This window comes from Acomys russatus, chromosome 32 (genome assembly GCF_903995435.1).
Source record: "Acomys russatus chromosome 32, mAcoRus1.1, whole genome shotgun sequence".
In the NCBI taxonomy this organism is placed as follows: domain Eukaryota; kingdom Metazoa; phylum Chordata; class Mammalia; order Rodentia; family Muridae; genus Acomys; species Acomys russatus.
Window position 1 is genome coordinate 48,055,570 of NC_067168.1, and position 15,744 is coordinate 48,071,313.

Below are 15,744 nucleotides of genomic sequence, written 5' to 3' on the forward strand. Positions count from 1 at the left end.
GACACAATGGCACACACCTATAATGCCAATACTTAGAAGGCTGAAACCAGAAAAGTGGAAGCTAGGAGCCAGAAGTTGGCTCAGCAGCTAAAGGCACTTGCCACCACACTTGATGAGCTCAGTTCAGTATCCAAAACACACAGTGGATGGTGAAAACTGACTACTACAAGTTGTCCCCTGACTACATGTATGTGGCATGGCATGGTGTTGACATGCCACTATTAACATGCACCCGTAGTCAGAAGCATAATAAAGAATAAATACATTTTTTAATTAATTTGGCTGTGAAGGATGTGTAGGTGTCTTCTAATGCATTGGTTTTGCTCAGGCTTCATGTATATTTAAGCCACAGAACAGACAGGAGCATCGGTGACTTAGGGATGAAGTAAACATAATCACCTCTCTTCTGTCATCTGAAGGTTACGAGTGAGGCAACTGAAAAAGAGCTGGAATTGTGATTTACACTCAGCCTTGAGTGAAGTGGAGGTATGACATTTATCTTCAAAGAAATTGCTGGGCTCTGAAAACCAGTACCAAAATGTTTGAATAATCCACTTTAGGAATGGCATTAGAGATGTCACTGCTAGAGAAAATGCTAAGGAAGAGAAGTCTAGTAGTTAACGTTTTTAAAGACTAGTTTTTGTAAAGCAAACGTCTGAATTTCTACAGTTGTGGGCGTAAGATCTGAAGATGGAGCTAGTAGGAGATCGCTTGCCTAGTGTATACACAGCCCTGGGTTCTAACTTCCCTACCTCCCCACATGCGCGCGCGCGCACACACACACACATGCACACACATAAATCTAGGATTGCTATTTTAAATTAGTCCTGAAAGTAATTTGCATTTCAAAGCTAACTTGTACCATGTAAAGTCAATCTAAAGGTTAATCCATAACTCAGTGCTGGGCAGAAGCTTGGCTGACTCCGTGTAGGTGGCTGTGCTGCACCGAGGAGAGCCAGGACCACAGTGTCGTCTCAGAAAGAGGGGTGGGTTAGAGAAATGGCTCAGTGCGTAAGAGCACTTGCTTTTGCAGAGGACCTGAATCCAGCGTCTGTCACCCATGTCAGGTGGCTCACAGCTACCTGTAACTTAAGCTGTAACATACAGCCCCTCTTCTGGCCTCTGAAGGCAGCGGCATGCATGTGCGCACACACACACACACACACACACACACACACACACACACACATTCAAATATGAACAGAGTAAGAGAGCGGGGCCTTGAGGATGGCTCTGCTCTTCACACGCATTGCGCTCCCTCCCACTGTTAGCTTAGCCTTGGTCAGCGTGGTATATCCTGGAAACAGCCTTCACACTGCCTCGGAAAGTTCTTCTTAGTAGTAGTAAACAGAAAACAGTGAGTTTACTGAAATTTCCTTTGAGGGTCCCAGATCATAAATGGCCAAATAATAGTAAAACTGTGCTCCGTCTAAAAGCTGTAATTTAAGTAATGTGTTGCTACAGAGCTGCTCACCACCCTGGTGGTGTGGTTCTCATGAAGTCCTGGAGCATTTGAGTAACAGAATAGTTATAAGTTGAGTGCTGTCTGCAGCTCACAGCCTGCTGTAGTGAGAGAAGCGGTGTTCCATGTGCTGCCTGCCAGGTCTTCAGTTCCCAGGCTTAGTCTAGCAGATGGCCGTGTGCCTCGTGTGCCTGCAGAGAGGGTAGACTTCTTACCTCTCTCCCTTCTTCCTCCTCCTCCTTCCTTCATCTCATTTTTAATAATTTTAATAGAGTTGCAAAGAAAAAGGTGACTGGACCAGATTGGGAACCCTGTACATTAGCATAAAAAGGGGCTGTGAAGAATTTGCTGATTTCCAGAGATTCTGTGCTTGCGTTGCGGAAGCACTCACAGAAGAAAGGCCAGGCGTCCCTTTGTGTGAATTTGCTGAAACAGGTAAAATGTTGCTGTTTTGTTTGAAGGATTGTGCGGTTCTTAACTGGGGGGTAAGCTCTTCATGCAGAGGCTTAACCTGTGTTGTAGGTTTCAAATGGCTGAAATCTGTCAATTTGTCCATCTACCTATATATTAAGATTGTAATTATAAGGACAAGAGCTGGATTTTAGTAAAAAAGATTTTATAAAACATGAGTTTATTTTATTTTTATGTAGGTTAACAAAATTACTGTAAGTGATATGAGAGCACCCAAATTATTGATGCCCCTGGTGTCTGTTATCTACACATCATATAGCCTTGAAAGATACATTCTCTTGAGGTAATGTCTCAGGTGCAGCCTGAATTGGCCTTACATTTGTAATTTTTCTACCACTGCCTCCCAAGTGTGAAGATTACAGAAGTGAGTGACTGCAGGGAGCTTGAGATGCTGTTGAAATGTCGCTGCTATGGCCTCTATCAGGTTCCTGTAAAGGCAGAAAGTGACTCTCCCAGGTTGTGCATGAAGCCCAATCAGTGTCAATTTTTAAACAGTTCTTTCAAAATAATCCACTGTTGGGCTGGGCTTGGTGGCACACGCCTTTAATCTCAGCACTCAGGAGGCAGAGGCAGGTACATCTCTACGAGTTCAAGGTCAGTCTGATCTGTGTAATGAGTTCTAGGACAGCCAAGGCTATGTAGAAAGACCATGTCAAAAACAACAGCAGCAACCCACTATTATCTTTCAGGCTAGATTTAGCTTGTCAGACAGTTTGCCAACACTAGGTCTTTGAAATAACTTCAGTTAATTCTGAGTCATCTTAAGTGACTGTCTCATTTCTTTTCTGGTCTGCTTCATGTTTCAGTCAGCAAAGATCCACAGTACAGTGAGGTGGACAAGACGCTGTTGGGAAGGCTTGGCATAAGTGCTATGTACTTCTATCACAGACTGCTGCTGTGGTCCAAGGTATTCCATAATATGTTGGTTTGGTTTAGTATAGAGAATCTCGTTTTAAAATTAGAAATAGAATATGGAGTAATTCTTCAAATTAGGAATGTTCTGGAAATCACTTCAGGCACAGCAGGACGGAACCTAGACTATTTAACAAGGTCTTAGTTTCCACAGGAAACAAATGTGGAAAGGGTGAGGAGACAGCAACTGCTCTGTTCATATTCTATTCAGGCGATACCTAGGAGGGTGCGCTGAAATGTATTTATCTGAAAGTTTTCAATTCAGAATTTACTTTGACAACTCCTGACTTGTTGTTATAATCTTGAAAAGGTGCAAAGTATCTCTTCTTTTTATTTATTTATTCATTCATTTGTTTTACTTACTGAGACAGGGTCTCTATAGCCCTGGCTGTCCTGGAACTCACTATATAGACCAGGCTGTCCTGGAACTCACTATACAGACCAGGCTATCCTGGAACTCACTATACAGACCAGGCTGGTTTTCCTGGAACTCACAGAGATTCTCCTGCCTCTGTCTCCTGAGTCCTGGGATAAAAGGCATACACAACCATGCTCAGCGTTAAAATATCTTCCTTAACATGAACCCAAGATGCTCACGATCATCAAAAGTCTTTACAGATCACCCGTGAGTATTCTGAGACGTGATGGTGCCACCTGTCCATGTCCAACTTTTATTTTGTTTTGTTGGGTGGTTTTGTTTTTTTCTTTTTTTCCGAGAAAAGGTTTCTCTGTGTAACCTTGGTTGTCCTCAGACTTGCTTTGTAGACCAGGCTGGCCTCGAACTCACAGTGATCCGCCTGCCTCTGCCTCCCAAGTGCTGGGATTAAAGGCGTGCGCCACCATCACCCGGCTATGTCTAACTTTCTTAACTGACCCCATTATGGAGGTAATCTGGTGACTCAAGACCATAGTGGCTCTGTTTCATTTCATTTATGTGTCTGTATATGTTCATGTGTGTGCATACATGCATACACATGTGTATACCACGGCATGCATGTATGTGCAAGTCCTAGGGATCTAACTGGATACCACACTTGTTGCCAAAGCCTTTATTGTCATAGCTGTTTCAGCAGCCTTCAAAACTACACTGTGTTGCATCCTTTAGATCCCCTAACATGACTAACTGAATTGTGGACTCAATAAAATCCAAGTAGAGGACATGAGACTCTAATGTGAGGGGAAGCTCTGAGGAGGGAACTAACAGAACGCAGCGGTTAAGTATGGCCACTGCCCCTTTAACTGTAAAGTTTGTGTTAACTCGGGTCACTTCAGAACTGATGTCTGTGCAATAACATTCAAGCATTGGCTCACTTGTACATATGCAACATTAGAGGGTTAAAGAGGGTTTGTGCATCCAGACTGGCTGAGCAGAAGTCTATAGGTTTCCAGATGTAATGCTCACTGTGTGGTGGCTGTGTGGCAGGACAGGTCCCTGTCTGCTGGAGGGCCTAGTGGAAAGCCTGTCGTAGAATTCATTTCTTGGACGTGAGTGATGAACACTGAAGGACTGTTGAACAAGAGTCTCTTTTTGACAGTGTACAGATTTAGCTAAAACTTTAGACTATTCTGATTTATGTGGTTGTATTTTCGGGGGGGGGGGGCGGTTGACAGGGTTTTTCTGTGTACCCTTGGCTGTCCTGAACTTGTTTTATAGTCCAGGCTGGCCTCGAACTTGCAGAAATCTGCCTGCCTCTACTTCCTGAGCGCTAGGATTACAGGTGTGTGCCACCATGCCCAGCTGGTTCTTATTTCTTAGGCCATTAAGACATGGGGAAATTTTCCTATCCTAACAAAAATTTTAATTACTGTGCTTAGGGAATTGACTCTGCATATCATTGGACTTCCTAGGAAGTGGTTTGTTGTTTGGTCTGGGTTTGTTGTTGTTGCTGTTGTTTTGTTTGCGGCAGGTCTCTATGTAGCCCTGACTGCCCTTAGAACTCACTGTGTAGACCAGGCTGGCCGTGAGCTCACAGAAGTTCATCTGCCTCAGCCTCTTGTGTGCTGTGATTATAGGCATGTACACCATGGCCTATTCATGCCTATTCCTTCTTAAATATAAGAAAGGCAAAATTGTTGAAATTAAGCTAAAATTATCTATTGAATGACACATGTATTTGTTCAAATTGAAGGCACTTCCACATCATAATAAAAATCTGGTTGAAAAGAGTACAGAATATTAAGGGTCTATAACCTAAAGCCCATGGGCCACATTGAGCCTACAAGCTCAGAATGTTTTTAACATTACCTTAATTTTAAAATGTATTAATTTAGTGTTTGTATATACATGTGTGTACATGTATTATGTATTTGCCCATGCTGACACATGCAGAGGCGTGGGTTGTTCTCTTCTGTCATTGTCCCCCTTGTATTTTGAGACAATGAAACTAGAGCTCTCCATTTCAGCTAGCCAGACTGGCCAGCAGACTTCTGGGATCCTTCTGTCCCTGCCTCTTCAGCCCTGGGACTGTAAACATGTGCTCACTCCCCAGTGTTTGCATGGGTGCTGTGGGTCAGGACTCAAGGCCTGGTGCTGCAAGGCCTTCACAGACCAACCAGGCCGCTTCCCAGCCCTGCCTTCTGTGGAGAGCGCTGGGGAACAGACCCAGGCCTTCGCACAGCAAGGCAAACACTTTGCCACTGATTTACACCTCTAACCCACACTGCATTTTAAAAATGTATGTCATTGTTTCGCCTGAGTGTGTATATGTGCGCCATATGCATACCTGGTGCTGTGGACTCTAAAAGAGAGCATTATATATACCTTGAGCAGGAGTTATAGGTGGTTGTGAGCAGCCATGTGGTGCCAGGGCTGAGCCCAGGTCTTTTGTAACAGCAGCAGCCAGTGCTTTTACCCACTAAGATCACTCTCTAGTGGTTTTTTCTTTCCTTTTTTTTTTCTTTCTTTTTTTCATTTTCCTTTTTCTTTCTCTTTCTTTCATATATATCTTAAGAGCCATGAATTAAAAGCAATAGCCAAAAGAATCTCAGGCACCAACACAGCCTCCAGAGACTAAAGTATTTACTGTTGGAGGACTGAAGAGCTAGTGGTTAAGAACAGGTTATGGGGCTGTAGAGATGGCTCAGTGGTTAAGAGCACCGCCTGCCTTTCCAAAGGACCAGGGTTCAATTCCCAGCAACCATATGGCAGCTCACAACTGTCTGCAACACCAAGATCTTACACCCTCACACCAACACACACAAATTAAAATCAAATAAAATATTAAAAAAAAAAAAAAAGAATAGGTTACTGCTTGTGCAGAAGATCCGAGTGCAGTCCCCAGCACCTCAGATCTGGTAGCTCACGATCTCCTGTAACTCCGGCTCCTGGGGTTCAACACTCTCTGGGCTCCCTCCGACACCCACATCCATGTACACAGAGATAACCTAAAGTGAAATAAGAATCTTTTTTTGGGGGGTGGGATAATGTATTGTCAGAGCATGGTAGCACGTGCCTTTAGTCCCAACACTCGGAATGCAGAGGCAGGTGGATCGCTGTGAGTTCAAGGTCAGCCTGGTCTACAAAAGGAGCTCCAGGACAGCCAGGACTGTGACACAGAGAAACCCTGTTTCAAATACACTAACAACAAAAAAGTATTAATTGTTGAGCTGCTTACAGGGATAGTAGGCTGGCCCCTAGTCTAAAATAATAATGCACACTCAAATTTTTAGGTCCAAACCAAAGACAGTTTTTATGTAGAATCTGTCAAATCACTCATTTACAGAATTAAAAGGAACTGTTTTCCACGAACAAGTTTGGCTCCACCTTACTGGCAGTCCATTTAAATTTGATGACAAATTATCTTCATTTTCTCTCTAACTCTCTTGGATCTCAGATTGGTCAACTATAGAAGGAGTGAAAACACATAACAGTTTTCCATATTAACACATGTAAGCCTTTTTGCAAACAATGACATTTTTGTTGTTGTTTTGGTTTTGCTTGTTTGAGTTTTGTTGAAACAGAGCCTTGTAGCCGGGCATGGTGGCGCACATCTTTAATTCCAGCACTCAGGAAGCAGAGGCAGGTGGATCGCTGTGAGTTCGAGGCCAGCCTGGTCTACAAAGTGAGTCCAGGACAGCCGAGGCTAACACATGGAGACCCTGTCTCAGAAAACCAAAAAAGAAAAAAGAAGCAGCAGCAGAGCCTTGCTGTCGTGCTGTGACCCCCGAGCCAGCTTTACACTAGCAGCAGTCCTCCTGCCTCAGTCTCCTAAGTGCGGAGCGCCGCCCAGCTCCACGTACACAGCAGCTGAAAGGAGGCACTTAATGCGTAAGCTCAGTAAAAGGAGATGTGCTGATAGAGAAGGTGCTTGTTGTTCAGGGAGAGCTTCATGTGAGTTAAGGCTCTTCTCATTTTTTGTGTTTTGCTACCTCTAACCAAACAGGAAAAGCTTAAGCAAAGTCTTGTTGCATCTGACAATTGTCTCCTGCATGTTGGCACTGGCTGTGTATCTCTCTGACACTGTAAATGAGTGATGCCCTGTGTTCTTTCTCTCCATTCCAGGGACGGAAGGTCTTAGATATGCTATATGAGCTAAAAATACATTTTACAAGTTTAAGGGGACTTATAGGACCTGAGAAAGTAGCGCCAAGATGTCAAATTGTGAATGTTGCAGCAGAGATTTTTATCAAAAGTGGGAGCCTAGATGGTGCCATTTGGGTTCTGAGGGGTAAGTTCTGCTATTTGCTTGCATAGTAGCCTGCTACTCTTCTCGTAACCCTGTCTGTGTAATGACCTTAGTGAGTACTCAGCTGGAGGTGACAGCTTGACTGAATTTGAGTGAATATGTGGACAGGAAGTCACCGCTATATAAAATCATAAAGTGGCTTTAATTTAGCCTTGGTTGACAAAGTTTGTACTTGATATGGCCTAGTTGTCATAGAAACCCTAAGTCTGAAACTGTTACAGTTCCATTCTATAGATTAAAACTGTAATCAGAAAGCCAAGCAGTAGTGGTGCACGCCCTGAGTCCCAGCACTCGGGAGGTAGTGGCAGGGGGATCTCTGTGAGTTCGAGGCCAGCCTGATCTACAGAGTGAGTCCAGGCCAGCCATGGCTACACTGAGAAACCCTGTCACAAAAATAAACAAGCAAACAAGCAAAACAAGAGGTACCCTGTCTGGAAAAACCAAAAAATATGTAATGAAATGTGTTAATACTTTGAGATAGAACACGCCAAAGTGAAGCCAAGCCGCCCAGCTTCAGCAGACAGGCTCAGCAACAGCTGGGGAGACCCTGGCCATGGCTGTGCAGCTCTGTGCTCACATGTCTAGACACAGCGCCTTCAAGCCAAAACACGTACTCCCAACTGCCATCCCCCTGGGAGACAGACACGTACTCCCAACTGCCATCCCCCTGGGAGACAGACACGTACTCCCAACTGCCGTCCCCCTGAAGAGCACCATCTTCATGCTGTGTCTGTGCTTTTCTTTTGGGAGAATCGGAATGGATAACCAACACTCCACTTTGGCCTTGTGATAGAGTGGATGTGCTTAATCGGCACAATCTGCTCTGCGCCATTGCACGTGACATCCTGGGCAGGAACCTTTACAGACAAACATTCGAGGTTTTGCAGAATCTTCCAGGCTTTCAGAATTCTCAAGGTATGCTTTTTAAAGTCCACCTTCATTATCTTTCTTAAAAAGAGATTTACTTTTATTTTATATGTATGAGTGTGTGTGTGTGTGTGTGTGTGTGTGTGTGTCTGTCTGTCTGTCTGTGACACATACATGTCTGGTCCCTAAAGAGACCAGCAGAGGGCAGTGGATCTCCCTGGAACTTAAGTCACAGTCAGTTTGTGAGCAGCCTGATGAGTGCTAGGGGCTGAGCCCTCTGTAGGAACAGCCAGTGCTCCTCACTGCACAGCCACCGCTCTGGCACAGCCATCTCTTTTTTTCTAATCTGGTACTTGACAGTAAGAAGTAATTCCCCACCTGTTCTGGCCGGGCTTTATGTCCCAGTGTTTTCAATGAAACCATTTTCTATAAAGCAGGTCCTCATAAATTGAGTGCATGGGTCTGAGGTGTTTCCCTGAGTTGTTTGTCAGCAGGTCCTGTGAGCCCTTGCCTCTGTACGTCATGAGCGTGCTTCAAATATATAGACTTGTGTTTTCAAAACAGGGTTTTTCTGTGCAGCAGAGCCCTGGCTGTCCTGGACTCAATTTCTAAACCAGGCAGGCCTCAAACTCACAGAGATACTGTCTCTGCTTCTTAAAGGTGTGTGCCCAGCTCATACTCCATATCTTAATTTATTCTACTTAGATAGTGAACAGTAATTCTATCACCTGGTAGATATACACCTCAGTAATCTTGGAGTAAATGAGTTCTCTTAAAAGATTAAAGTTCAAGCTTTAAGGTAAGGGGAGTCCATGAGTAGACACAGTACTCAGGAAAACTGGCAGGTTCAGAGGATGATTTAGGGCTTTCCCTGGCCTCACCATAACCTCAGCTTTATTTTCCATTGGTTCATGGAGACACCCTTTGTGGCTAGCGTTGGTAGGAAGTGCCCTTCTGACAGTGACTCTCTCTACTTCAGAGTCCCTAGCAGCATGTCTGCCCCCAGCAAGTCCCTATTAGACAGTCGTGTTGACAGTGAGGCAGGGCAGAGTGGACAGACTGGCGTGCTAGAGTTTAGACACCCATGAGTGACAAACCAAAGGGGCTTCCCTCCTTATCTGCAGAACAGGGGAGGGCGATGGAGGGTTCGAGAAGTCCTTCTTTTAGGAAAGATCCTCCAGTGACAGGGACCCAGCTGAGGAAAAGGAGTAACAGAGTTAAATCTCCAAAGTGCCGTCTCCCTCCTACAAATTGCTAGTGTGAAACGCATTACAGGGTTGGGTTTTGAGTGAATAGTAGGAGCAAATATATTTGAGTCATGAGAAGTTGAAGGCTGAGGTGCAAACTGCACAAACAGAGCCATGGAATTCAAGGCTGCAGCCTCGACCCCACGCAGGGACTAAACACAGAGAAGCAACTGCAACTTCCCCAGTCACAGGAAGGAACACGTGCTTTCCTCAGAAGGCTTCTGTCTCTTACTTGGAAAGCAGGAAAGATGACTGTTCTTCCCCAAGTCTGATTCCTGCAGTGGGAAAGAAGGGCTGGGCTAGGGGTGGGAGGAGAGAACTGAAGATTATGTCAGTCTCTATGTCATTGATCATTTTTCATTTTGTTGTACCTTTTTTCTTCCAGAAACCATGGAGGATCCCCAGTATAGCCTTCTTTTTAATAAACTTCTAGCTGCCTGTATAGAAAGTAACAGTCTCAGCATCTCGTCTTCTGTGGCCGAGTTCATGGTCTCAAAGAGCATCCCTGTTGACTTCTCCTTTCTCAGGAGGCTGATCACGTCCTTGGGAAGGAGCTGTCTGTGGCTCAAGGCCAGAGCCCACTACAAAAGTGAGTCCTTGTGAACGCTGGAGTTGATGGGTGGGTCTGCATCATTTCTAATCCAGGATCCATCTATAATATTTAAAAATTGTTTCGGTTTTTTGTTGTTTTTATTTTTGGTTTTTTGTTTTGTGTTTTGTTTTTTTGAGACAGGATTTCTCTGGGCAGCCATGGCTGTCCTGGACTTGCTTTTAGACCAGGCTAGCGTCGGACTCAGAGATCCACATGCCTCTGCCCCTGCCTTCCTGAGTGCTGGGATTACAGGTGTGTGCTACCACCACCCATCATAAAACTAGATTTTTTAAATATGTAAAAACAATAGTTGGTGCATATTCAAAGGCAAAGGTCTGACAGCTCCATGCTGTCTTTTGAAACCTGTTTTTGTTTTGTTTGTTTGTTTTTGTCTTTTGTGCCATCTTTTGGGTCCCCCCCTCACCCCCTTGGGATGTTACCAATTCCAGTAGAGGGCAAGCAAAGAAAGTAAAAGACAAAATTTGAAATAGTTTGACATATCTTACAACACAGGAGTAAAAGAGCTGGGTGAATTGAAATTTAAATGTTTGGGTGTCAGATATCCTAGCTACCCCACCTGACTAGAGGTGTTTTCAAACTTCCAGCTGTGGTCACTGTAGCAAGTGGTAATTCTTCCAATAAAATGGAAATAATAAGGTTGCATTATAGGTAGTAACTTTAAGTGTTTAATATACTTTTTGGTTTGGGGGATTTTTTTAGGTTTTGATATTTTTAACAGGGTCTTATGTTTTATGCATGTGTACACACATAAACATAGCAATAATTAAAGTATTTGATTTTTTTGTTGTTGTTGGTTTGTTTCTTTTTTTGTTCTTCTTTTATTTTGTTTTTTCAAGACAGGTTTTCTCTGTGTAGCCTTGGGTGTTCTACACTTACTTTGTAGCCCACACTGGCCTCAAACTCACAAAGATTCACCTGCCTCTGTGCGCACCCACACCCCACCCTCACCTCCCCCCCCCCATCTCCCCACCCCACCCCACCCCACCCCCGCCACTGCTGGGATTAAAGGCATGGGCAACCACACTAGGCTAGCTGAAGCCGGTTCTTGAAGGAAAAAAAAAATTTTTAACAAAATCTACATAAAGATTTAATTTGATTTTGATAAACTGTACATAACATTGCTGATGTCCAATTGGGTATCTTAAGAGTGTTGACTATCATTTCTAATAACAGACAAACAGTTTAAAGTTAAATCTGTTCTCTTGAAACATGAAGTATTTAGATGTGAGTCGGTGAAGTGGCAGCCATGTACAGGATGGAGCTGCACTTTGTATCTAGTGCTTGCCAGCAGAGAGGGAACAGTAATACCGTGCGGTGTCTAAAATAGGCTACAGTCTATTTTTTTGTATTCATAATTCAAGGTAGACAGTGGCCATAGAAACAAAGTTGTTCATAGGCCTAATCCCGTTAAAACCTAAGTAGCTGTTCTGGTTAGGAATTTTTTTCTTGTTTTTCTTTTGTTTTGAGTTAATCTCACTATATGTAGCAAACTCGCCTCCACTCAGTCCTTCTGCCTCAGCCCCTAAATTCTGAGATTACAGGCATGTGCAGCCGTCACAACTGGCTACTTTATTAATCTGAAATTATGTCATGTGTGTTACTATGACCTGGAAAAAATGGGAATTGGCCGCAGTAAAACTCAAAGACCATTTATCACAGTCCTCCTACTGTGTTTTGGCAAATGTACCAAGGTGCTTACTATCATAAAAGGCGCAATAAGTCTGCGGCTGTGAAAAGTTACCCTGCCCTGTATGTAGCTGCCAGCTGTGAACACTTAAGCCTCAAGCTTTACCCACTGAGGGTTGGTGAAGTGTGACCTGCTGTTTAATTTTCAGGCGCTCTTTCACTGGGTTGCTACCCACTGTCAGAGGGAAACTTACACCGGAAACTTCTCCTGGTTCCTTCTTATTTATCCGAGATTGAAATGCTTTTGGCTATCGAAATATTTCTGGTGTCTAATGCCAGCAGTATTCAGCACCCAGGAACTCCCACACAGGTGCTACAGATTGTTCTGAAAAGGTGAGTTCCAGAACTCCAGCTGGATTCTGAATGCAGACACAGCGCTGCCTCTGCCTTAAAAGGCAGTGTGTGCATGGGACATTTGTTTGTACTCTGTGTATATTATAACCCTGACTAACATTTAAACTGAGAAAGAACCAGACCTGCTAGATGCTTAAAACCAAACAAGGGACAAGGATGAGCTTCCTTATGTCAAAGAGTGTGTGGTACCTTAAAGGGTCCTTATCTAAAAAATGTAGCAGTGACTCCTTACAGACCCAGAATAGCACAATCAGACATAAGTGTCATCCCAGTGTGGACACGTATACAACCCTTAACTCTGGGAAAGTCTTCAGTTTTTCAGCTGTAAAAATCTTAATATTTTTTAAACGTAAAATGTAATATAAAACACATTTTTAAAATAAAAGGGCAGGCAGGGAGGTGAGAGAGATGGGCTGGGACGTGGGAGGGGAAGCTGCAATTGGGATGTAAATAAATAATAAAAAAGAGGAAGAAAACAAGTCTACTTGGGAGCCAGCTTCTCCTAGAATGAGTGCTCCAAGAGAGAAAAGGCTAAGAGAATGCCAGGTGCCTTGTGTGACTGCTCACAAGAAAGGACTGGTGCACCCTGAGATTCTGCCCCTTTGTAAGTAGGCCTGCCACAGGTCCGTGCCTGCCAGCACAAGACACAAGCATCCTGTGTTGGAGACACAGCCAACAATTACCTGCATGGTTCCCTGTCATCCCAGAGTCCTCCTGAGAGCCTGAAAGGCCTCCTGAGTGTGCTGCAGGCTCCCTGACAGGAAGGCAGGCCTGTGCCTGAAGAACCTAAACCCTGCTTCCATTCTCTCTGCAGGAAGACACGCGTAAAGGTGGCAGCAGCTAATCTCTGTTCCAGGAGAAATGGTGTCTCTAACAAAAGTTCCCCAGATTCAACTGGCTTATGGCAGATTTTCCCAGTTTGTTACAGGAGTCATTTGGTGTAGCCCCCATTTAACAGGAGGAAATCATTTTACTTTCACCTTTTTTTTGAAAACCATTTAAACCAACCTTTGTTCTTACAGCTCTCCTTCATAGAGGATGGACTTTTTCATTTGACACTGTTCACTATGTGGGATGAGCTGTCTGGGTTTTATTCTTAAAAGAATCTGATTTTCTTCTTGCACCCTGTCTCCAACACTTGCAGCCTCTCAATTCATCATGAAATATGATGGTGGCTGAGGCCCCGGTCCATAACTAGTGACATACCTAGATCTTTGATTTTGAAGGTCAATATGCTTTGTCTTTCTGGTGTGCTGAGTCCTGCCTTAGGGTGCCAACCAGTGTAGAACTTAGTCGTTTTCAGACACTGGGAACACGCCCCATGCAGCTCTCCATCTGTCAGCCTCTGGAGAGCCTCAGCTCACTCAGGAGGCCCTGGAAGGGTCGGGGTGCTTCAGACACTGGGAACACGCCCCATGCAGCTCTCTCTCCATCTGTCAACCTCAGCTCACTCAGGAGGCCCTGGAAGGACCTGGGTGCTTGTTCCTCTTTTCAAGTGCAAGCCTCATTTAGGTCACTCAGGGCTACAGCAGTGTCAACTTAGCATGAGCCATCTCAGAAGTGATGCTCACTGACCACACACACACACACACACACACACACACACACACACACAAAGGTACCAAGAGCAAGAAGCAGTAAGCAAAGAGTAAATGCAATCACAGTTTCTTCAAGCAGGTGGAGCTTGAAGAAAATTGTAGCATTTAGTGAAGTGCCCACCAGGACCAAAGAAACCATGCAGCCCTACAGTGTGTGCTGAATGTTAGCTGCACACAAAGTACCTGCTTGAAACTAGGAAAACTAACACCAAGAGAAAATAACTGACTGTGGGTCGTGGACACTGTATTAACTAGGAAAACTAACACCAAAAGAAACTAGCCTGACTGTTGGTCACAGACGCTGTCTTGCACTTAGTGCTAACCAGCTAGTGTGTATAGTTACTACCTTTGTATCTGCGGTCAGTGTTTCTCAAGCTGCCCATGCCCACTGGGTGCTAAGTGCCTCTCCTACTGCAACCATAGACCAAAAAGCTCGAGAGCCACTGCTACAATGATAGTCTGAAGCTGACAGGTGCAATGACCTTCCTACAGAAGCCCCACTGCTCGCTGCCTCTGCAAACCTCTGCCTTTGTGTTCACTGTGCAGGTGTGACAAACGCAAGTCTCACAGCAAGGATGACTACCAAGCTGCAGCGGAAAGGCTGGTCATGGCCGCTCGCATATCAGACCCCAAGCTCTTCGTGAAGCACATGACCGTCAATGTCCAGCAGGAGCAAGTGTACAGCCTGGAGCCCTGCTCTGCCCTCAAGTGGCTGACACAGAATATGAAGTGGGCCGCGAAGGTCTGGCTTTTCACCAACCATTAGTTAATAAAGACGTTGTTGTTGGGTTTAAGTTCAAGTAATCATTGTTGAAAATAAAAGACAATAAATATTGCTCATTGTATTCAGCATTTGTATCTTATTGACACTAGAAGTTATGAAATAGTTTTTAAGCAATAAAAAATCCATTTACTTGTAATGATTTTATTAAGAATAAAAAGTGGGGCTGGAGAGTTGGCTCAGTGGTTAAGAGCACTGTCTGCTCTTCCAAAGATCCCGGGTTCAATTTCCAGCACCCACATGGCAGCTCACAACTGTCTGTAACTCCAAGATCTGACACCCTCATACCAATGCACATAAATTACAATTAAATAAAAATATTTAAATAAAAAAAAGAAAAGTGATTTTTTTTTAAATTGCTTTTTAAACTTAAATTCAGAAGGACCTAAATATGGTAAATTCCTTTTTTAAATAATGCACTTCAAAGAGTGAAAAGCCACACACTGAATGCTATGCAACACTTAACAGGGGTGCCCACCGGGTGCTTAGTGTGGTGACTGAGAATCACCAAATGCTATAAATAACTTTGTACTATTGCTGGAATAAAACTCCATGGCCAAAGCAACTTAGGGATAAAAGCATATTTGCTTATGTTTCCACATCATAGTTCATATTGAAGGAAGTCAGGGCAGGGACTCACGCAGAAACCTGGAGGCAGGAGCTGGTGCGGCTCCCCACGGCTCGCTCCCCATGGCTTGCTCAGCCTGCTTCCTTATAGAACCCAGGACCACCAGCCCAGGATGGCACCACCCACAGTGGGTGGGAGCCTTTCCCCCATAATCAGTCACTAAGAAAATGCCCTACCGGCTTTCCTCCAGAGGAACCTCAAGGGGTCTTTTCTCAGTTGAGGCTCCCTCCTCTGAGGACTCTAGCATGTCTCAAGTTGACAAGAAACTAGCCAGCACAGACTTAAGACACTGAAATCCAGGGTGTGATACCGATCGTTTGAGTTACCCTCTCATCGATTCCCTCCTAGTGTAGTCATTAATAACACCTATGGTGTGGGAGGGAGGGAGCACACATCCATGTGGAAGTTGCTGGACAGCTTTCCTTCCACCGTTATCTGGT

The 15,744-nt window shown here is 44.3% G+C and overlaps 1 protein-coding gene across 1 annotated transcript in view; it reads left to right on the forward strand.

The window, feature by feature from the left end:
- The window catches only part of Topaz1 (testis and ovary specific TOPAZ 1), a 58,855-nt gene extending 44,194 nt beyond the window's left edge, over window positions 1-14,661 (forward strand). Inside the window, exons 13-20 of the mRNA XM_051140278.1 lie at window positions 420-486; window positions 1,735-1,897; window positions 2,740-2,840; window positions 7,347-7,512; window positions 8,281-8,445; window positions 10,030-10,233; window positions 12,093-12,276; window positions 14,442-14,661. Of these exons, the coding sequence (XP_050996235.1) occupies window positions 420-486; window positions 1,735-1,897; window positions 2,740-2,840; window positions 7,347-7,512; window positions 8,281-8,445; window positions 10,030-10,233; window positions 12,093-12,276; window positions 14,442-14,661 (1,270 nt within the window). The remainder of the gene's footprint in view (window positions 1-419; window positions 487-1,734; window positions 1,898-2,739; window positions 2,841-7,346; window positions 7,513-8,280; window positions 8,446-10,029; window positions 10,234-12,092; window positions 12,277-14,441) is intronic.
- The last annotated feature ends 1,083 nt before the right edge of the window (window positions 14,662-15,744 follow it).